We start from the raw sequence: 24,393 nt of genomic DNA on the forward strand, positions 1-24,393 counted from the left end.
GGCTAGGAAGAGGCCGTGGTCTTAAGTTAGGTAGCATCCCGGTATTTGGCTCAGGAAGAAGCGCGAAACCACGGAAAATCACTTCGAGGATGGTTGAGGTGGGAACCAAACCCCCTCTACACAGTTGATCTACCGAAGCTGATGGACCCCGTTCCAGTCCTAGTACAACTTTTAAAATTTCGTGACATAATCGGGAATAGCAGCCGGTCCTCCGGGGGGGGGGGGGGGGGTGGCAACTAATCACACTAACCTCTACACCACGGAGGCGCACAACGTAATTTTTGATGTGTAAACTTGTTTACAGTTGAGACATAAAATTTCAGCTATAAAATTTCAAACTCGTATTGACTAATGACTTTATTTCGGCAATACCAATCACGTGGTACGACAAAACCTGCGACCATGGCTCCGCAACACAGCCCCGTTGAATTTATTTAAACATTATTATCTATAGCTTATAACAATCTGGAAGAAAGAAGCTGTATAATGGTGAAGGAATTACTTAAATGGATAGAGTGGATCCCGAACTTCCCCTCCATAGCATATACAAACAAACAAACAAACAAACAAACAAAAAACAAACAAACAAACAAACAAACAAACAAACAAACAAACAAACAAACAAACAAACAAACAAACAAAAGATCTCTGGTCACACATTTAGTGTACACCCGATAAAGTTAATTAAAACTCAATCATAGGCGCCGAAGGGAGATTCGATTTACAATATTAGTACAGATATAGACAGTCTTTGCACGGCTGGCATCTTATGAGCAACTACCCTGGGTATATATATCACAGGCCTTTTCCCAAGTAGTTACAACCATTGTGTGTCTTATTTGCTATTTACTTTACGTCGCACCGACACAGATAGGTTTTAATGGCGACAGTGGGACAGGAAAGTCCTAGGAATGGGAAGGTAGCGGCAGTGGAATTAGTTAAGGTACAGCCCCAGCATTTGCCTGGTGTGAAAATGGGAAACCACGGAAAACCATCTTCAGGACTGCCGACAGTGGGGCAAATGCTGCAGCTGTACTTTAGTTAAGGCCATGACTGCTTCCTCCTCGTCATAGCCCTTTCATAGCCATCGTCGCCAGATTTTTCTGAGTCCATGCGACGTAAAACAAACAGAAAAAGTTAGTTGGAATTTTTAGCCGCACGGGAGTGTAACAAGATCTGAAACCATGGTTAGCCGGTTCGTGTTCCGTTGGTGGAAAAAATAAATCACCATCAGAATGTTGGCTGGCATGGTAGCAGAGGTGGTGGTACAAAATTTCTAGTCACTAGACTGCGTGTGGAAAATCCTGGATTCAAGTACGGTTACAGAACGCAACAACTAACTGTATGGTGCACTAAGGTTACCAGATATCCGGGTAATCCTGGACATGTCCTACAAGTTATCCTTCTGTCTGGCGTCCTAGAGAAAATCCTTAAAAGAATCCTATTTTTTCACTGTTGAAAACTGCCAAATAATTTGTTTGTTCTTCCTGCACACAATACAAATTCAGAATGGACAGATCAGAGAAACAGCCTAACGATAGACTTCGTGAAGGGTGTATTTTTAGTTAAATATAACTTCAAACACTTACACTGCTGTGAATTTTATGATTATGTCTTAAACAGCCGATACCTTGCAACAAATTAGTATATCTCTGAAATAAGAAGGATGGGATGAATAAAAGTGATTTTATTCTGGATATACATAATGTGAGAATAATACTGATATGCACAATTTGTCGATATCCTGCATTTTAGAGCATTAAGTCCTACATTCCACTAAAATTATCTGGTACTACTAGACGCACTGCATACTTTGTTCATATTGTATTACATAAAATCTCAACTGTTCCATAAATGGGACCATAAATTTAAAAAAATCCACAGCCTGTTTCCAGTCATTCGATCGGGTCAGAAATGGAATGAATGAAGCCCCATCTAGCGGCGAGGATAGGAATTGTGCCGGCTGCCGAAACCTGTCGCACTCCTCTGGGGCAGTGATTAATGAATGGCAGATGAAATGAAGTAATGTTGGAGAGTGTTGCTGGAATGAATTATCACAGAGAAAACCAGAGTACCCGGAGAAAAACCTATCCCGCCTCAGCTTTGTCCAGCACAAATCTCACATGGAGTGACCGGGATTTGAACCACGGAATCCAGCGGTGAGAGGCCGGTGCGCTGCCGCCTGAGCCACGGAGGCTCAGGAACATAAATAAAAACATGCAATATTAGTATAAGCTCGATGTAAGAAATGGCGTAAGTGGGATGATTAGATCATCAATGTGGCATACAGCCTAAATAAGATTTATAACGATTGCATTGATTTAAACGCCCATTAAAGAAATACTTGCCAGTGTGTAAAGTTCCCAGGAGATTCAGCTTTTCAGATCAAATTCACAGGGAGTTGCCTGACCTTGGCTGAATGATCATCGTATTGGCTAACAGTTCAGAGGGCCCCGGGGTCGATTCCCCGTCAGATCGGGTATTTTAACCACGTTTGGTTAATTACTCGAGCTCGGGAGCCGGGTTTTTTTATCGCCTTAATACACATGCTTATTTATACACAACAAGCACCACAGAAACACGCAATAGTGAATACGTCCCTCCATATAGGATTGTTAGCAGGAAGGGCATCCTGCCGTAAAACTGGAGTTAATCCTCGTTCGTGTGGACCCCAGACAATGAGAAAAAAGCAGGAAATAAGAAGATAGGAGCTGCCTGGCCGAGGCGGTAAAACCGTGCTTGGTACACCCGGAAGGACGTGGTTTTACATCGTCGTCAAAAGGCTGAAAATTTCGGAACACACCATCTGTGGAGAGGTACATCGCCCAGCTGAGGCCTGTGAAATTTGAAGGTGCTTAAATGCATACCATTGGCTTATAATGCCATAAAGAACTCCTGCAGGATGAAATTTCGGCACTCCAGTTAGATTGAACTTTGAAAAAAAACATTTTTTTTTCTTAGGTACTAAACGATGTACGGAGGCATATTTTGGTTGCACGTATCCAAACGATAACTTGGGTTTTGTAATCTTTTTGAGGGAAAGCATTGACAAATCTTTAAGTATGCTTTTGACGTCACTGGAAAGAAATGAACTAAAGGTTGTATTTGAACTAGCTGCTGTGAGCCCGTGGTTGATGGGTTTACTTTTGTATTTGCAGAAGAAGTAATGTCGCCTAGTGCAGTGAGAATAATCTTCAACAAATAACAGTAGCCAGTCAGTGTAATGCTGTTGTTGGTAAGTTTGGGTACTTAGAGTATTGTAGGCCATCACACTGTATTTTCTTCCAGCTCGGCAATTTTCGGGCATTTGGAGCCCAGTCTTTCAAAACCATAATTCACCCATCCTTCTCCTATGATTCGTTTTCTCCTCATCTCATTCTTCGAGTTATCGTTCCTTCATGTTTTTAGTCTCATTTCGATAGTCATCTGTATTGCCTTCTTGATGAATAGGGCTAATGAATACACGGTTTCACTCTTGATAAAAGCAATCACGATAACCACCACCACCATCGCCCGTTAGTTCGTTACTATGATGAACGAACAATATTTGCACGTCGGCGGTGCTCCGTGAATTTCTCCGTTATTGTTAACATTGATGTTTTCACGGCCCGTACTTATAGATATGATACTGTATAGGCTTTTGGGCTTGTGCCATGTCAAGAAAATATGATGAAATTCTTTACGTTTCGCAGAGAACTGTGCTCTGCGTCATCAGAAGAAAATCTCGACTGTCCACGAGAAAGGCTTATTAAACAATGACCCTCTTAGACTGATTAATACCGAGCTCGATAGCTGCAGTCGCTTAAGTGCGGCCAGTATCCAGTATTCGGGAGATAGTAGGTTCGAATCCCACTGTCGGCAGCCCTGAAACTGGTTTTCCGTGGTTTCCCATTTTCACACCAGGCAAATGCTGGGGCTGTACCTTAATTAAGGCCACGGCCGCTTCCTTCCCACTCCTAGCCCTTTCCTGTCCCATCGTCGCCGTAAGACCTATCTGTGTCGGTGCGACGTAAAACAACTAAAAAAAGACTGATTAAGATGGTTCGGTCAGCTTCCGCTTTGAACGTTAGCGCTGTGCCGCGTCCAGGGAGCCATCTGGTGACGAATGAACGTACCATTTCCACTTTTATTGTAACGTCTAAATTTCAAAAAGTCTTTGTTTAAGAAGCCTTTCTCGTGGACAGTCGAGATTTTCTTCTGATGACGCAGAGCACAGTTCTCTGCGAAACGTAAAGAATTTCACCTTATTTTCTTGAGACGACATAAGCCCAAAAGCCTATACAGTATCATGTTCTCCATTATTATAGCTCGTACGACAAGCATTTATCAGGTATCTATCAATTCTGTTTTTGATCGAAGTATTATTTCTCGAAATGCTTGGAAGTTTGTGAAAGCTGCAATAATCGCAAATATCACCGCTAGTTCTTGCACAGTAAGAATGTACGGGGGCCGAAAATTATATTTTGAACAACTTTTCTGATATCCGGTTTTCCGATACAACTAGTGGAGACATTTGATATTTCCTGGTCCATTTAATACTGTTCCATAACTGCGCATTAATCATATAATATGTAGTCAAGTGCACATTGAACTTGTGTAGGGTGTTCCAAAACTTGTGAGAAGTAATCGGGGTGTGGATAGTACACACCAAAACAATACAAAAGGCCGCTATGGACTTGTTCCCTACGGTCCATCGTTTACGAGCTACAGACTTCCAACTTTGTATGGGAACTATTAGTAATAGTCTCCCTTGAACATGCTGTATCAAGTAGCTGTCGTCTTGTCGGTGTACCAGCAAGGATAGTGCACTCTAATACAAGAAGTCCTCAAAATGTCCACCATGAGCCTGAATCCACGCCTGAACACGCCATCTCATTGATTATCGGACAGGTTCGAACACTCCAGGGATTACACGTATTCGATGACAACCTTGTTTCACACGTTGGCGAAGTACTGTAATGTCTATAACGGTATGCCTGACTCCAAAATTTAATCCCCCCATTTTATCTAATAACTAAAACAACCTTAGCTCTTAAACGATCGACCGTAGGGCGAATGTTCATAGGGACGTTTTGTGCTTCTTGGGTGAACTATCCACCCCCACCACTTACTTTCCACACGTTTGGGAACACCCTGTATACAGAGTTTCCAGAAATCCTGTTCAGACGTTTTCCCAAGGCGTGTTGACAAAAGAATAAACACACAAAAACAGACAAACATTTGAACATAACCCATTTTCAACTTTTGTATTCTTAATCCGAGATTTTTTAAAAAAACTAAGAATGAGGCAAAAACGTGAATTGTACAGACAAAACGGTAATTTTATTCATAAAGGAGATGCTGGATGCTACTTATAGTATCGTTTTCAATCTACATGTACTGGAGCTTACATACATACTGTCATTTATATTTTATAACATAATTTACGCCAAATCGGATACCTCCAGGAGCTTAAAACGCTATGTACCTATGGAAGCAGATTAAGATACACACCTTTTAATGCAGTAACACTGGTCAAACACCAATATTTTAGGGTGAAAAAAATAGCCAAATGTTACATATTATGAAATTAAGAGAGATGACTCTATTAAAATCCGTATTTTCCAGTTTAAGTTCAACGAGTACCGCATATTATTTTATTTTTCTCGTCTGAACGTGTATTTGTGATGTAGCTGATACATTTCAGATCTTTTTTCAGATATGTAGTATGAATAAACATTCTATAACTTGTTGTACATGTTAAATTAGATTTGTGTTTGCTTTAATTTAGCAGTGGCGATAAAAGATGATGAAGAAAGTGTGTGCACTTATTAATTTCATCTCCAAGTCCAATATCGAGTCGTTATTTTTCTCGACTATTCAATGTCAGTAGAGAATTTTAATTTGATGAATTTTATGAATTTTTGTTAATAACCGGTGTATTCCACAGTAAAATATATATTAAATAATGCTGTGCCCACGTTATTGGGAGGCTACAAGGAAATTTCGTAAAAAAGACATCAAATGTTATCAATCTAAGCGTACTTTGGGAGGTATAAGTGAAGCTTGATTCGTCTTGTTGGATGGTTGATGTTAGGTCCTATTGGATGGTGATGTCTGAGCAGGTTCTGAATGTTTCTTGGGCACCACATCCTATGGCTCCCTCGCCGTTCTCACATATGCCCCACGAGTTACCTAGAGAAAGAAAACATATTACAAATACTGGATTATGGTCCAACACCAACTTGTTAGTTATTCATGCACACCCATGCACGTGCTGAACTTGTGTGTGTGTATGTATATGTGTGTGTGTGTGTGTGAGAGAGAGAGAGAGAGAGAGAGAGAGAGAGAGAGAGACTTGTTTGATTTTATGTGCATTATTATTATTATTATTATTAATAATAATAATAATAGCGTAGCTAGGTTATGAAGAGATAGGAAAGTTGTCTGCTGGTGTGGCTAATGATCGAAGACATTCCAAGACTCCTACAAGAACTGAATTCTTTTAAAACCTTTAACAGTAGTAATTTCATTTGACATAATTAGTCCAATGACACCTATTCATTATTACGTAGTCTGTGCATGTCCTGTGGTGGGTCAGTTCCATAAAGAGCTCGCTTCAATATACCCCCAGACCATCAATAGTGTTCACGTCCGGATATAAGTCAGACCAGTCCATTTGAGTGATTCGAAAACAAAGGAAGGTTTTAACGACAAATGCATGATGAACAAGCGACTTATCGACCATGAAAATGAAGTCTTGTACGAAATGCTACGATCGTAGTGGTACTGGCGCTCGTCATCCGTCTGAACCCGTGACATTTGTTTGGTGACTCAGTGCTCCAACTTTTATGATGCTGAAACTACTTTAGCCACTGATCTGCAAGCCTTGGATGTATACTTCAAGAAATGGTGCCTTCACCTAAATCCTCAAAAAACAGTTATATCTACATTCCACTTACTCAACAGACAGTCTAATTACAAACCAACAATAAAATTCCGAGGTCAAGTGTTGCCGTTCTGCAGTACACCAAAATGCTTGGGAATAACACTTGATAGAACTTTGACTTTCAAGCAACATCTCTGAAATGTAACTGCTAAAGTTAAAACTAGAAATAATATTCTCCAGAAACCTGCTGGTACATCATGGGGAGCCAATACTCATGTTTAGCCTCATCATATTCCGTTGCTGAATACTGCTGCCTGTCTTGGATCAATAGTGTTCACACTAAGAAGATTGATGTACAACTCAATCAAACAATGCGCATAATCACAGGATCCATTCGGAGCACGAACACGCTATGGCTTCCTGTTCTCAGCAACATTCCACCTCCAGCCTTAAGACGATCAGAAGCTCTCCTAAAGGTTTGGATAAACATTCAGCAGAACCCCAACTACCCATCCATCAAGATATTACAAACACTGAACATCAACGACTGAAATAAAGGAAATCACCCCGGCGTACAGCAACAGATCTTGAAAGAACCTTTTTTCATGTTAACAGTTCATGGAAAGCCCAGTGGAATCAGTCTTCAGTAGTCAACAAACATCTAGTTGAAAATCCTTCTAAACGTGTACAAGGATTTGATCTTCCAAGGCGACAGTGGAGAATCATCAATCGGATAAGAACTGAACAAGGCAGAAGTGGTTATCTATTGTGCAAATGGGATTGGACTAGCTCTACAGATTGTGATTGTGGTGCCCCTTCTCAGTCAATCCACCACATTGTTGCTGACTGCCCAATTCGAGCTTTCAAACGAACGCTAATGGACATTCACCGCGCATCGGATGAAACACGTGATTGGGTCAAAATACTAGACCTGGAGTTGTAGTATTGTACGGACTTGTGACTACGCACATTTTTCCTGAAACTATATATATATGTACACATATTCATCATACGATAAATAAATAAATAAATAAATAAATAAATAAATAAATAAATAAATAAATAAATAAATAAATAAATAAATAAATAAATAAATAAATAAATAAATAACCCAGTCTGTTACGACTATGCTAAAGTTAGAGTTCTGCATTTGGGGGAGAGTGGGTTCGAACCCTTCTGCCGGCAGCTCTGAAGATGTTCTTCCGTGGTTTCCCATTTTCACACCAAGCAAATGCTGGGCTGTACTTTAACTAAGGCCACGGTCATTTCCTTCACACCCCTAGCTCTTTCTTATCCCAGCGTCGTCATAAAACCTATCTGTGTCGGTGCGACGTAAAACAGATTGTAAAAATATATATATTGAGGCTGAAACATCATACCTGTGGTCCACGTCCACTGCAGCACACACTGGCTGCACGTCAATTCGTCCGGGAGTTTGAGCTTCACGGAGTACCTGCCTACTTCGGGTGAAGGAAGATAGTATTTAGTCCCGCTACCATCTGCCAGAGAGAGGGGGTGCTTGGAGAAACATTCTTGTGTCTCCAGTTCTGATGAGTTGCTGAGCGGGCAGAGGGCGAACTCGAAACTGCCCATGTGGTTGGCGGTAATCTCGGCGCTGGCTGTGATGACTGCACCCTTCTTGTACCTGAACATGAAACATAAGTTTCTTCAAGTCAAAGATGTATGCGTGGATATCTGCATGCATATCTGTAAAAACACACTATTAAACAAAGAATTCGCCGGGACGAGTGGCTCGGAAGGTTGAAGCTCTGTCCTTCTGACTCCAACTTGGCAAGTACGATCCTGGCTCAGTTCGGTGGTACATGAAGGTGCTCAAATACGTTAGCTTCGTGTCAGTAGATTTACTGGCACGTAAAAGAACTCCTGCTGGACTAAATTCCGGCACCTAGGCATCTCTTAAAACCGTAAACGTAGTTTCTATGTTATAGTGTTGTAGGTGTTATATTTATTGTCTGACAGGCTGAAAAGCTTTAAATTTACATAAACTCAGATGTTATCAAGTAGACATCCGCTCAGAAGCCCTATATGGCTTTGAGTGTCTGATTCTTAACAGGAAAGAACTGAATGACGAACTGGAGGTTAAGGAGAGGAAGATACATAAGAATGCACTGGGACCAGTCATAGAACATTTTGAATACGGAGCTGTGACACAACCGAAGTTCTATAATTACACGGAAAAGATTATAGGCATGGCCAGGATGAGAGGTTAAGGATCTGTTTAGCACAAGAGCACCCTTTTCCGAATCCCTCTTGATATTCTCCTTGCATTTTTTTTTTGCTATTGGCTTTATGTCGCACCGACACAGATATGTCTTATGGCGACGATGAGACAGGAAAGGGCTAGGACTGAGAAGGAAGCGACCGTGGCCTTAATTAAGGTACAGCCCCAGCATTTGCCTGGTGTGAAAATGGGAAACCACAGAAAACCATCTTCAGGGCTGCCGACAGTGGGGTTCGAACTTACTATCTCCTGAATACTGGATACTGGCCGCACTTAAGCGACTGCAGCTATCGAGCTCGGTATTCTCCTTGTTGGGTACCCACTTAGAGTCCGGTTGTACTCAGTAAGACCTTGGACAAAATCTTGGGGATGGGGGGCAGCAAGGGGATACTTTGTCAATTAATAATTATTAACATCAGTCCAGCTCTTGTTGTGCACGGGATGGATTAAAGCATATGGCCAGCCAAGTAGAGGTCTCGCAGTCTCCCAGATGTTATTCAGGATCTCGGTAACTTGCTGACTGCCTTGTTTCCTACTTATTTCCTTAGCTTAGCTTCTGTTGACTTATCCCCCGGTGCTTTGTAATTTTTCAGAGACTGGATGACAGTTGTCACTTCTCGTTCTGTTGGTGGAGAGAATACATTTATCTTTAAAGAGGCATAATTATCATTCTTCACTTTCTAATAATATATTAACTAGATATACACAAAGGGCAAATGGTACGCAGAACCATCACTAATGAGCATTTGCCTGTACGCTATGGAAGGACATCCTTACAGAAACGTGTAGACTACTGACTAGATGTTGATTTATAACCAATACCACCATAAATAAAGGCAAGCTATACAAATAAATGTTCAGTGTTTTTCTACCCGACGCTATTTATTTAAAACAAGAACTAAAGGTTGGTAGACCGAGCTCGATAGCTGCAGTCGCTTAAGTGCGGCGAGTATCCAGTAATCGGGAGATAGTGGGTTCGAGCCCTACTGTCGGCAGCCCTGAAGATAGTTTTCCGTGGTTTCCCATTTTCACACCAGGCAAATGCTGGGGCTGTACCTTAATTAAGGCCACGGCCGCTTCCTTCCACTTCCTAGGCCTTTCCTATCCCATCGTCGCCATAAGACATATCTGTGTCGGTGCGACGTAAAGCAAATAGCAAAAAAACAAAAAAAAAATGTTGGTACATTCAAATAAATCCGCCTGAAATGAATAATTTACGTTCATTACTATATTAACAGATGGTTCCGTCCCCATGTTAATAATTATTATTAACAATACACATTATTATTATTATTATTATTATTATTATTATTATTATTATTATTATTATTATTATTATCATTATTATACTATTATTAAGCATAATGTACTAATCAGTTCCGTGCACTTTATGTGTGGAGTATAACTGTAACATGTTATACACATGCAAATGTGCGTACCTAACTGGATACGCCCTACCCTCCCGTTAGATCGAAACTGTCTGTAGATTCTTAATTCTCTGTCAGGACCTCAATACTAATGAGGAATTCACATATTTTCTCAGTTCTAACACGTACATAGGCTTCTTGTTCTGTGTTAAGGCAATTTGTAACTAACATTTTTTTTTCTTGCTGCCTTTTACAAATGTTTAGTATGAGGGCAAAAACTGCCAAGAGATCTCAAATTGAGGGTATGGCGGGGGAGAAGGGGTGGTGTCCCAATAACTTTCACCAGGTTCATCTATCTCACCTGACCTCCTTTCATCAACTCTTAATGTGTTCTGACCCCGCGGTATTAGGTTTGCGAGCTCAAGGGAGTCTTTCATATTCTTGCCTATCAACACTTTCCGATATCTTCATTCTTCGAAAGGACTGACATCTTTTTCCTAGGATTGAAGTTATGTCATTGTATCTCTTGGATTCATTAAATGATAAAGCATACAGCAAAAATCCACTCACCTTGGAGGACTGAAGGCAATCATTCGATTTCTCCGAAAGAATTTAAAAAAGTGATCATTTTATTATTATCCGACGTGGAAATGTTTAGAAAATGAAGTAAAGTAGTTCCCACATCTCCTTGCGTGGCATGGTGAGTAGATGTCTGGGATCCATTTTCGTAATATTAATAGCCAGTGACTCTAGTAATGAAATGGTGGTTTTGTGAAGCGTGGAATTGTGTTGCCGATCGGCCTGGAGAACAGGCTGCGCAGCACATGCAGCTTCCGACCCGTGCATAGAAAACTCTAATCTGTTCACTGAGTACTTGCCTTCGCCTTGGAGGAACTGAAGGCAATCATTCGAGTGAGATAAGAGGGTAATCCTATAATGAGCACTGTGATAATAGTTAGATTACTAGTGGTTCCTGTTGCTCACCAGTAGCTGTATAGGTATTCTTATTTACTGAAGTTAGCATTGGTAGAGTGACGAATATTTTCGGAATGCGTACTTATATCACTACCATACGAATGATTTCACAAGGAGAGTATGAATACAGCTTCAGACACTAGGAACTCTCTCGTCATAGATAGTGGGTTCGCTACTCACACAGCAGAAATGATCCCCTTGCCGAAAATTCCTCCGTTCTCCTGAGATCGGGGTCGAGGAAGAGCGTAGTCATCTCCACACTCGCCACACTTTCCATCGTTCTGTTCCCACTGAACCTGAAAGGGAACAAGAAATACACATCACAATGATTAGATCAGTCGTTTCAGAAAGGGCTCTTGCTCAGGGACAAAGGGGTATTCACTGTTTCATTCCCCAATCCGCTGGACACTGGTCATAAACAAGCTAATAATGCGGGAGGAACTTCTATGCGTTGTTTGTTATAATTAGCGCAATCATATGGTTTTGGGTTTCTCCTGTCAATACTTCTTTTTCGAAGATTAGATTTCCTCTGTCACTTTTCCCATACATCGGTAGGGTCGCATGTGCGAACTGTGTTGCAAGTATGGCATTGGTCCTTTTTTACGGCCGGATGCCCTTACTGGTGCCAGGCTTATGTGGAACGAAGTATTCACCGTTGCGTTTTTCTCAGGTGGTTGGTAGTGTGCTGTGGTGTGTGTGTGTCTGCAAAGATGTGTACTGAGATAAAGACAAGCAGCCACCCGAGCCAGAGAGATGGACCAGACCGTGATGCTGACCATTCGGCTAAGGAACATTCAACAAGTATTTTTAGAAATAGATTTTACTTACTTCATTCATTTGCAACAGATGGAAACTACAGTACGAGTAGGCTCTACCTCCTTTGACTTCATTTTTTGAAACGTCACGGGCTGCAACAGCTAAACACGAAGTATATACAGGGTGTTTCCATGATGATGATGATGATGATGATGATGATGCAGATTTTCAAGGATGTTGGAGAAGGGAACATGCATCAATTTGAGATAGGGAACACCGGTCCGGCAACTCCTCAGTCACCGAGTATAAGCCAGATATTTTTAAGATATCTGTGAACGTGGGATAAACACATTTTACGAATCGTTGTGTACTGTAATACATTTATTTACCTTCATTACATACGCGATACGACGACGTTTACAACAGCTGTTCAAAATAGTGTCCCCCAGCTTCGATGTATATATTACAACGACGCAATAAAATCCGGCTTATCCGGTCGAACAACTCTGGCGTCGTTCGAACGATGTGACAGGCAGCGAGGAGTCTTGCCAGGAGCTTCTTTTCAGCCTCTACAGGTGTTTCGTAGGCAAGACTCTTGGCATGATCACACTGAATATACGAAGTGGGGTCAGATCAGGTGAACGAGCTGGCCATGCAACAGGATTTCCTCTTTCTGTCCACTTGTCCGGGAACATCTCATTAAGGTGTTCACTGGACTCACATGCATTAAGGAACCTGTAGCCTAAGAAAACGGCTTTGGTTTATAAGGTGCGACTGAGCCGTTTTCGAACGGAGGTTCCCTATCTCAAACTGATACTTGTGCCTTTCTTCAGCACCTGTGAAAGTTCGTATTATCATCACGGAAACACTCTGTATACACTTCGTGTTTATCTGCTGAAAGCCTATAATGTTTCACAAAACGAAGTCGAAGAAGGTAGAGCCTACTTATACTGTAGTTTTCATCTGTTACAAATGAATGAAGTAAGTAGAGTCTATTTCTACAAATACTTGTTGAATATTCCGCAGCTAGATGGTCAGCGTCGTGATCTTCGGTTCAGAGGATCCCGGGTGTGATCAATCTCTCCGTCTCGAGGACTGGGTGCTTGTGTTTATCTCAATACACATAATTGTAGATACATACAAAATAACACACTACCGTCCTCCACAGAAAAACGCAATAGTGAATTAATCATTTCACACCGTTTGGCGTCAGGAAGGGCAACCGGCTGGAAAATTAGGTCAAATCTACACCAACCACCGACACCAAGAAATTGAGTTAAAGGTAAAAAATTGTTGACATTGGAGGGTTTATATTATAAAATGGTTATTTATGTATATCACACAAATATTTCATATAACATCAAGAAACAGAAATGGGTTCACATTCTACGGTGCTGTATACCGAATATCTAGCTACGTTCAATAACTTTTATATCACATATATTATCAGGATTGTTTTACTTCTTATAGTATTGGTTATTTTGTCTCAAACTAACTACATACCGGGCGAGTTACCGTGCGGATATGAGCGCGCAGCTGTGAGCTTATGTCCGGGAGATAGTCGGTTCGAACACCACTGTCGGCAGCCCTGAAGATGATTTTCCGTGGTTTCTCATTTTAACACCTGGAAAATGCTGGAGCTCTACCTTTTTTATTTTTAAATGCTGTTTGTTCGGGGCGTCGACCTAGAACGATCTTTTGCCTCTACTTGCACCATATGTTATGAACCTGCGTGTATTTGGAAATTGCGGAAGTGTAAAGTGGTAATGTGAGGAAAGGAACATTAAGGACGAAACAAACACCCAGTCCCCAGGCCAGGGATATTAATCATTTACAATTAAAAACCCCTGACCCGGCCGGGATTCGAACCCGGGGCCGCCGGGTGACAGGCCTTTCCTATCCTATCGTCGCCATATAACATCAAGAAATAGGAAGAGGTTCACATTCGACGGTACTTATGCCGACCATCTAGCTACGTTCAATAATTTTTACATCACATATATCATCATTTACACGTAAAACAAACTGTAAGAAAAACCCTAACTAACTAGAGGACGAATTGTATAACAGTAAGCGTGCATTCGGAAGATAATGAGTTCGAACCCTAACGTTGGAAGCTCTGAGAATGGCTTTCCGACGATTTCTATTTTGATACTTGGCAAATATCGGGGCCATACTTTAATTAAAGTCATGGCCGCTAACTTCTTTGCCATATTCCAGCATCACTGTGTTAATGCGATTCACCGATAGCAGCTATACAGTAGAGCTACAGCCTGCTCTCAAAAAGTCTCCACCCTTGAAATGTATGTAACAATTACATGCCTGCAGATACATCTGGTATTACTTTTATTAGCTTGTGCCTGTTCTATTTTGCCCACTCGTTTTCTGATCAGATAGACCTATTCATTTTAATCTTCATTTACCATGGTTATCATCCGTCTGCGAGCTACCGGATCCCTCCTTACCCTCTTACAAGACCGACAGCGTACATATAATGCTCAAACATATCAATGAATGAAGAAATACTGCCTCACTCGAGCTGGAGCCTAGATATATACTGAGGTAACTTACCGCCCAGCCACCACAGAATTGTTCGTTGTCCTGGTAGTTGACCGGTGTGTTGTGCCCGAATCGCCACAAAGATCCGCGGTTAGGTGGGCTATGTAAGTAGCCGTGCCCTTCAACACACACGACCAGGACTGCCCCAATTGCCACCACAGCTGTGAACGATATCATTTTCCGGCTGATGAATGCCACCACCAATCTGAGCACCATCTTTTATAATGGCCTTATCGGCGTGTTTTACTTATCATTGATTTCGGTAAAATATAGGTAATCAATATTTTTGTCACGGATAATCTAAAGCTGATACACCTAGGTGATAAATTAGACTGTAAACAGGATAAAATATTCCTCTTTCACAAACTTCTGTCTTTCTGTCGTCTGATTTGAATGATTTAAGGCACTATACATATGAAGCCTAAATCATACGGACAGACTTAAGAGTGACACTGCACAATTGCGATAATTAGTTTCAAAGCTTTAAATTTCCGAGGGGAACGATGATTCATTATATAAACTTCTTCTTTATCTGTTTACCCTCCAGGGTCGGTTTTCCCTCGGACTCAGCCAGGGATCCCACCTCTATTGCCTCAAGGGCGGTGTCCTGGAGCCTCAGACTCTGGGTAGGGGGATACAACTGGGAGGATGACCAGTATCTCACCCAGGTTATGCTGAATAGGGCCCTTGCGGGGGGATGGGAAGATTGGAAGGGATAGACAAGGAAGAGGGAAGGAAGCTGCCGTGGCCTTAAGTTAGGTACTATCCCGGCATTTGCCTGGAGGAGAAGTGGGAAACCACGGAAAACCACTTCCAGGAAGGCTGAGGTGAGAATCGAACCCACCTCTACTCAGTTGACCTCCCGAGGATGAGTGGACCCCGTTCCAGCCCTCGTACCCCTTTTCAAATTTCGTGGCAGAGCCGGGATTCGAACCCGGGCTTCCGGGGATGGCAGCTAATCACGCTAACCACTACACCACAGAGGCGGACCATTATATAAACAAGATAATAAAATAATGATTATCATAATAAATGTGCCAACCTAAAGAGCAAGGAATTCCCCAGTTTTGTCGTCCGTTTGACGTGGCGGGGCGTGGCGGCCATTGAGTTTGGCATGCTTCTCCCGCTGTTGAGGCACATGGCTTTGCGTCAGCCTGACAAATCGGCAGCAAAAGTCACTGCACTGCAGGGGCGTAACGAATGTGGTACGGGCCCACCTACCAAAATAAAAATTCATGCCCCCTCAAATAAAAAGTAAAACCTATGAATAACATAAATTTAATTAGCGCAGGTACAAGTAATGCAATATATTGTCAAGTTATATAAGCCAAGGGGTTATTCGTTATTGTACGATTATTTAAAAATATGTTTAATAGGTTTTACTTGACTGCCTTGTTGGTTTAATGTCTAAGCTGTTGAACTGCCAACCATGAACGAGTTAGATGGTTCGTACTTAACTTTCATTGGTTTCATTTTTCATAACTACAGAATTATACTCTGTAACCAATACCGACGTCTCGGTTGTAATAATTTATTCGATTAAACCACAGAAAAAATACGAAGAGAATTAAATCAAAAACTATTTAAAAACTGGAAATAGCTGAGCACGCTCTGTTATCGGGCCATGATGTCATGCTCCAAGATGCTCGAACTCTTACTCACACTAGACACTACAGGTCCAGGATTATACGGGAAGCTGTGGAAATACGTAGAAATCCTAAGAATTTCAACAGGGACAATGGCTATCAATTAAGTAATACCTGATTACCAGCCATCAAACTACATATTGTGTGGGTGTGTAACTTAAGCTTAATTAGGAAATAGTATAAGTAGTAACATTATAATTAGTATAATTAGTATAATTAGTAATAGGCAGCCTCAATATTATTTGTTGTATTGTGGTTGAGTGTAAGAGGGGGCCGCGTGCCCTAACATCGCCACATGAAAGAAGCCATAATAAAATAAATAAATAAATAAATAAATAAATAAATTTACGTAGGTAGTTCCCTTCCCCGTCCCTTCACTATTGTTATTTCGTCTCGGTGTTTTCCAAATTCGTACGTTCCTCTTCGCCAGATGTTTCATTCCAGTCTTGTGTCAATGTCATATGTTACGTACACACGTTATGTGACCCTCTTAGACTGGTTCTGATGGTTCCGTCAGCTTCCGTTTCGAACGCTAGCGCTGTGCCGCATCCAGGGAGCCATCTGGTGGCGAATGAACGTACCATTTCCACTTCTATTATAACGTCTCAATTTCAAAAAGTCATTTTTTGAGAAGCCTTTCTCGTGGACAGTCGAGATTTTCTTCTGATGGCGCAGAGCACAGTTCTCTGCGAAACGTAAAGAATTTCAACTTATTTTCTTGACACGGCACAAGCCCAAAAGCCTATACAGTATCATATCTATAAGTACGAGCTGTGAAAGCATCAATGGCAATGTTCAAATAAAGTTAGAAAAATATCAAAACTCATAACTAATAAACTTACGAGTATTATTAACTTCGTGTAGTATTAACTTCGTGCAAAGAGAGCTCGTTCGAAACTGAGTTGACTGATTGTTCCTACAAATTACTGGCACTGTAAACTGCTGTCGAATAAATGTGTAACAAAAGTTAAATATTCTGCAAACTGTATGCATAATACTATCACAGGTGCACTACATCAAGAAAGTGTCATTTCCGAAGTAAAATGCGATATTTTGGTATCAATTTTGATTGTTGTTATTATTTCATTGTTGTAATTATTTGTAAATGATTTGGTGCAAGTTTCTTGCCAGGAACGTTTCGCGGTGTTGCGAGAGACGACCAGGTTAAGTATATTTTACAGCTGTGCAGTCTTACACTCAACACAATGACATGCTGCTTGATGCAATCAAGGGACGATTCCTCTACGAACAAATTACCGTATATTTAAAAAAAAAAAATCGACAGTTTCCACAAAACCGTCCAGACCATTTCCGTGCAGGGTGACATAAGGCTAAGGTACATTATCTTCATGTTTTTGCGAGGAGTCTCCATGGCCCCTTAAAGACCCGGGCCCGCCTGCATTGCAAGCCCTGCAGGCCTTACCATTACGCCCCTGCTGCACTGTATCATACAGAGAGAGCGAGAGAGAGAGAGAGAGAGAGTTTGAAGGAAAAGTACAACTAGACGAAATCTCCTCCTAACAGAGAAGAACAAAGAGGTCTTTACATTCGATGACTGAAGAAAGAGCGCTACCAAGGGTGTGAATATGAAGAACACTCTAGGTTTTGCAAATCTAACACCGTCGAATTCAAAAGAGAAGAAGTCTTGACCAAGGGAAGTCTTTTAGGAAAGATAGAAGAGTGGAGCCTAGCTCAAGTGAATGGAAGCAATGCAAAGACTAGCTAGAGGACCTGTGATCGCTCACCCACACTCTCAAGTTGGTCCCCATTTAAGCCGCCTCTTACGGCTTGCAGAGAATGTCGTGGATGTATTCAGCTGCCTCTACATACAGCGGAAGGTGATGTATCACATCACATCACGTCACGTCACGTCACGTCACGTCACGTCACGTCACGTCACGTCACGTCACGTCACGTCACGTCACGTCACATCACATCACATCACATATTAATAGACGAATAAGCTCGAGTGGAGTTTCTAAATGTAGGAAAGATCATAAAATGAAGATAAAGTTAATTCAAGAGGTCAAATTGGAGGCAAATTTTCGTTCATAGAGAGAGGCATTAGGGATTGGAATAATTTATCAATGGAGATGTTTGATAAATAACCAACTTCTTTGAAATCATTTAAGAACATACTAGGTAAAGAACTATGGGGAATCTTCCACCTGGGTGGCAGCCCTAAATGCACGTCAGTGGAGAGAGAGAGTAGTCTCATCACAATTTAGAAATTCAGTAACAGAGGACACTTACTTTGTAAATAATCCAGTGTGGTTTCATTAATGTATCAAGTTTAGTTTAGCCAGAATTTTGACCCGCAGGAGACCTTAGATATATCCTACTGAAGTATTACATGTTCAAGTAAAATAACTCATGAAAAATGTGTCTTTTATTAAACTCGTCTCGTGCACGACATTTTATCTGAACAATTAGCGTATGTAATTAAACGGTTTAATGTACCTAGCGTAAATACCTCAATGCTATTTTGATTATTGAGAGTAAAACAACAACCATTAGTTTCTAAATTACGGTATTCTTAATTAATAAAGTCAAAATATTTAATTTAGATAAGCCTCCTTCATGTGTAGAACTTTGATATTGAATGTCCTTCTTTAAATTTAATGGAAGAATGTTTTTATGCATGTACATTTATATTATTCATTTTTCATCCCGCTAGCCACTTTTACGGCTTCCTGCAGACACCCAGGTGCCGGAATTTCGTCCCACAGGAGTCGTTAAATCTACAGACACGAGTGTTGGATATTTGGGCACCTTGAAATACCCCCGGACTGATGGAGATCGAACCTGCCAACTTGGGCTCAGAACTTTCTGAGTCAATCAGCCCGGTTTACAATAAACAATATTGTCGATTTTTACGCACCACTAACTACTTTTACAGTTTTTGGAGACACTCAGTGCCGGAATTTTATCCCGCAGGAGTTAGTTTACGTGATCACCTTCAATTATCACCTGATTAGATGCAGCCTGGCCGAGGCGGTAAAGGCGTGCTCGGAAGGACGTGGGTTCGAATCCCCGTCAGGAAGTCGTAAAATTTAAGAAACAAGATTTCCACTTCCGGAGGTGCACATAGCCCTGAGGTTCACTCAGCCTACACCAAAAATGAGAACCGAGGTTACGGGTAATGGAAACCTTTACCTTCCAATCCTGCAAGGGCCTAAACGGAGGTTACTTTGTTTTGCTTTTTAATTGTCACCTACCGGGCGAGTTGGCCGTGTGGTGAGGAGCGCCAGGCAAATGCTGGGCCAGGGTCCATCCTGCCAACTTAAGTTTAGAAGGCCAGCTCAACCAGGCTCATATTTCTATGTTGCATGTATGTATGTATGTATGTATGTATGTATGTATGTAGATAGCGTTTCCAGCTCAGAAGCTGGTCAGATTCCCAAGAGTTCCACTATAAGACAAGAAAGGCCAGGTGTCACTAAAGAGGTATACACTCAACTCTCGATTTACCGTAATCGGTTCAACCGCGTTGCGGCTTAACCGCGATATCAAATCACTAAAAATGCACGAGTGTTAGGAGTTACAGTAATACTGAATTACAAAGGGTTGGGATAATATTGCCAGGATGATGCTCTCATCACCGAAAAACTTGTTTTGAGAAACTTGAGAAGCAAAAGAAAGAAAAAGTGTTTCTCGGTACAAAAGCAGAAAACTGTGACTGATTATTTTTCAGAAACAGTAAAGTTAGGTAGTCTGAATATTTTTCTTTGCCTTATTAGTTTCAACAAAAAGTGCTGTTTATTTTTCCATTTATTGATTGTGCTGTCCTACTTTTACTGCAACGTATTGGGTAAGTTCATAAAAACCATACAGTAGTATCATTTATTATAATTTTAACTGTACTTTCAGTACGCCTGTACTATTTTTAACTTTTTGCGGGTTAACCGCGATTTTACTTATCCGGGAAGCCTTAACCCCACATTAATCGAGTGTTGACTATACTAGAAAAATAAAGGATGAGGTAATTTCCACTCATTCTCTTCGCCGAATAAAAAGGTGAGTTCACATATGTGTCCACCAAGATCATTGATACGCATACACTAACCGACTCTACATGAAACACTTTCACACCATCCATCGCAGGGTAAAGGAAACGCATTACTGTCATAGGTATTACTGTCACTACCGTATTGTCAAAGCAGCGTTAAGGAAAGTAACAAACTTGTTCTAAACAGCACAAACAAATAGTGCACAGTAACCACTGTGACTTACCAGATATAGATTTGGACAGAACGGGAGAATTTTAATACATAAACTTTTTATTATTTGAAAAGTGGTACGAGGGCTGGAATGGGGTCCACTCAGCTTCGGGAGGTAAAATGAGTGAGGGTGAGGGGTTGGAAGAGGGTTCGATTCTCACCTTAGCCATCCTCGAAGTGGTTTACCGTAGTTTACCATTTCACCTCCGGGCAAATGCCAGGATGGTGGGTAACTTAAGTCCACGGCCGCTTCCTGCCCTCTTCCTTGCCTATCCCTGCCAATCTTCCCATCTGACCACAAGGCCCTTGTTCACCATAGCCAGTGAGGCCGCCTGGGCGAGGTACTGGTCATACTCCCCAGCTGTATCCTCCCGACCCAAAGTCTCATGCTCCAGGACACTGCCTTTGAGGCAGTAGAGGTGGGAATCCTCACTGAGTCCGACGGGAAAACCATTCCTGGAGAGTAAACAGATTAAGAAATACATAAATAAATAAATAAATAAATAAATAAATAAATAAAGAAAGAAAGAAAGAAAGAAAGAAAGAAAGAAAGATAGAAAGGAAGGAAGGAAGGAAGGAAGGAAGGAAGGAAGGAAGGAAGGAAGGAAGGAAGGAAGGAAGAAATAAAAATATAAAGTATTTTGTGTATTTATTTCGAAAATTCCATTTCAGTAATTTATCAGCTGCAATTGGACCTCTGCTTTGGCAACAATAATGGTAACTCATTTTCATAAGGTACTGTAGGCCCTAAATCACTCAATTTACTCTTAATCTCTTCCAAAATATGACTTATTTTTCAGACTAGTTTAAAGAGGTCGCCCTCGTGCTGATTTCAGTGGCGCCGTCTATAAGTTGTCCTTACGTTCTCTAGGATCAACCACTTCAGTCTTCAGGTATCATATATAGCACACTGGGTATTTTCACGAAGTGTGAGACAGCAAATTATTGAACTCTGGTATCATATGTCGTGCATACACCACTACTTGACCGTAACTTTCTTTATAAATGAGTTCATTGCTAGCTTTTCAAAACTTGTAAATAAAAAAATAAAAAAGTAAATGATATATCATAGATCCAGTGGAGTCTGTATCATTAGCATTTCAGGGTAAAATTATGTTTCAGGCTTAATATCAGGACTAAATGTGACAACACCGTTTCATAGGCTTCCAGCGTGTGAAAGAACTCATTTGTGGGAGGAAATTCCGACATCGTGGCCTTTCTTTACCAATTGAAGGGCTGTTATGCAGACATTATTATTATTATTATTATTATTATTATTATTATTATTATTATTATTATTATTATTAATCGTTAAAGAAAACACATTACAAAAATTAACAAAAAAGTAAATGCGTCCACTATCATTCAACGTATGACATAATAATATAGTTCATAAGCAAAATAATGAATTTCTCTAATACTTCTTCTTCTTCTTCCTGGCTATTTCCCTATTATTTGGTGTCAGCAGTACATTTGGATTTTGCTCTGTTACACGGTTGGATGTCCTTTCTGACACCAACCCTACGTGCGTGTTCCTCTGATAGTTAGTAGTTTGATATGTTATGTGTATTAGAGGAAACATACATTAAAATAAACACCATCACCCATTCCCTGAGTGAGCCAGAAGAATTAACCAGACGCGGCTGAAAAACCCCGCCGACCGGGAGTCGAACACTGATCCTTCTGGATAGATGCCACCGCGAAGACCATTCAGCCAAAGAGCTGGACTTATTTTAAAACTAGCAAATGTACCCCTGCGGTATTCTACATTGTAAGCGGATTTCTCCGTAAATTACTGTATTATTATTATTATTATTATTATTATTATTATTATTATTATTATTATTATTAAGGCAGTGAGTAAGATAATATTAATTTGCATGTCTCTTAGCGATATCCCAGAAACAAAATACGGAGGACGCCATAAGTTGGGGAAGTTTTGTTAATAATAGCGGGCCATATTTACTACTGCCAATCACAGTCGAGTTCGGGAGTTTCTACTATAACGGCGGGCTAACTTGGCAACTGCCATTAACAGCAGAGGTGGAGAGTTTTCATTATAAAGACAGGCCCCTTTTCCTAATGCCAGACACAATCGAGTTGGAGAGTTGCAACGCTATCTAACGTAGCAACAATCGAGACTTGACAATAATTCTTAGTACCAAAGTTGTAGATCTCCCCAAATTGAACAGCGATTGTGTTGTCTGGTTTGTAATAGACATACCGTTTAGCCACCAACTGCCCGGACACGAAGAACTGCACCGTCATTAAATGCATCCATATTTCGATATTTTTCGGTACCAAATGTTATACATTTGAACAACTTGGAATTTTTCCTCACAGAAAAGTGTCCAGGTTTCGGGATTAGCACTCGCATACATACGGGGTAATTAAGGAAGAAAGTAATACAGTTACGAAGGTTAAAATTGATAGAAAATGGGATTATAACTGAGGACAGCTGGATGGGATAAAATTGTAAATACCAAGTGGATGTACTGGAAAATAAAATTCCCCTCAATAAATTGTACTGGTATGAGTTACGGATAGAAGAAGGCATTAACAGAGGAAAAATTTAGGTGCAAGGATACTTAGGAAAACAGATAAAAACATGACTTATGATGTTATTACTTAAGTCTAAAGATGCAAGGCAGAGGCAAGAAATTAAAGCGAAAAACAAAAGTAGAATATAAATACTGTAAAAATTATAGCAAATGGCAAAAAAAAAAAAAAAAAAAAAAAAAACCTTACGGTGTGAAATAATGGGCTACATTCCTCAGTACTGTTCAAATAGTAACAGTGCTCCTTAATGCTATTCGAGGACGATTGTAACCTCCAACGGTATTCCGCCAATATCCCGCAGAATGGCCGCTTGACGTCTCTCTCGGTTTCAACACAAGGAAAAACCTCGAGTATACAGGAATGATGACGAAAACCGCAACACGTTGCTTCCCTGCCGGCAAGCAGTCAGAGACATTGCCATGGTGACCTTTAGGTTCGTTGCCGGTCAGTCGGTTACCCAATGTAGGCCTACAGAACGAGACCCGCAGAAAATAGTAATTTTCTCCGTCATTTGAAGAGTAAGCGAAATATATGTACATATTAAAAGTTGTTTATAATGAAGGGAAGTTTCACTTATAGTCCATTGAGTTGACAGAAAATCAATAGTATAAGAAAAAATGGAAGACAACTGTTCTGGTTTTCCTATAAACCCCAGTCTATTCAGAGATTTTTAAGTCATATGCATATCAAAACCCTCTCCGGGATGTGTATACTCTAAATATGAAGTTCAATCGAGATCTAACCAGCCGTTTCGCCGTGATGGTGGAACAAACAGACAAACACGAAAAATCTAAACCACTGATACGGTCTTGAGTTGGCCTAAAATGGATAAATATCTGAAAAACTGGCACAAACGAAATTACAAACAGCGGACTTTCTATCTTTATTTATATAGATGTACTGTATATAACAATGATTCTATCTAACGCCCTGTTAGCTGAGTGATGTTATCACTAGCTTCTCACAAAGGTTGTCACAGTTCCAATTCCAGGAAATGTATTTGTGAGTTTTGACTATACACACCTCTGGAGTTAGAATTTCACGTGAAAATCCCTGTCCTGTGGCCATAATCATAATATCAACTTTTAGGTATGGTGAGTACTCAGCTCGAAGGTTGTTTGGAATTTCAGAAGCTCCGCCGTCAGCTGCTATAGATGGCCTAGGCATCTCTGAGGAGGTATACTAAGGAAATAATGAGTTA

General features: G+C 40.7%; 1 protein-coding gene across 1 annotated transcript; it reads right to left on the reverse strand.

Annotated features, from left to right (window-relative positions):
• Positions 1–5,293: 5,293 nt before the first annotated feature.
• Positions 5,294–14,945, reverse strand: LOC136875403 (uncharacterized). The gene is made up of 4 exons (XM_068228082.1): positions 14,780–14,945; positions 11,633–11,748; positions 8,248–8,513; positions 5,294–6,174 (listed from the first exon to the last, which is right to left on the reverse strand). The coding sequence occupies exons 1-4, from the start codon at positions 14,942–14,944 to the stop codon at positions 6,080–6,082; spliced, it is 642 nt and encodes a 213-aa protein (XP_068084183.1). The 5' UTR covers position 14,945; the 3' UTR covers positions 5,294–6,079.
• Between the last annotated feature and the right edge of the window lie 9,448 nt (positions 14,946–24,393).

The sequence above is a fragment of the Anabrus simplex genome, chromosome 1 (genome assembly GCF_040414725.1).
Source record: "Anabrus simplex isolate iqAnaSimp1 chromosome 1, ASM4041472v1, whole genome shotgun sequence".
In the NCBI taxonomy this organism is placed as follows: domain Eukaryota; kingdom Metazoa; phylum Arthropoda; class Insecta; order Orthoptera; family Tettigoniidae; genus Anabrus; species Anabrus simplex.

Excerpts from the sequence above, each read along its gene's own strand:
- LOC136875403 (XM_068228082.1), bottom strand. The coding sequence starts at position 14,944 with ATGATATCGTTCACAGCTGTGGTGGCAATTGGGGCAGTCCTGGTCGTG. Across the intron at positions 11,749-14,779 it reads AATTCTGTGGTGGCTGGGCG|GTTCAGTGGGAACAGAACGA; the intron begins GTAAGTTACCTC and ends GTTCCCTTTCAG. Across the intron at positions 8,514-11,632 it reads AAGGGGATCATTTCTGCTGT|GTACAAGAAGGGTGCAGTCA; the intron begins GTGAGTAGCGAA and ends TTTCATGTTCAG.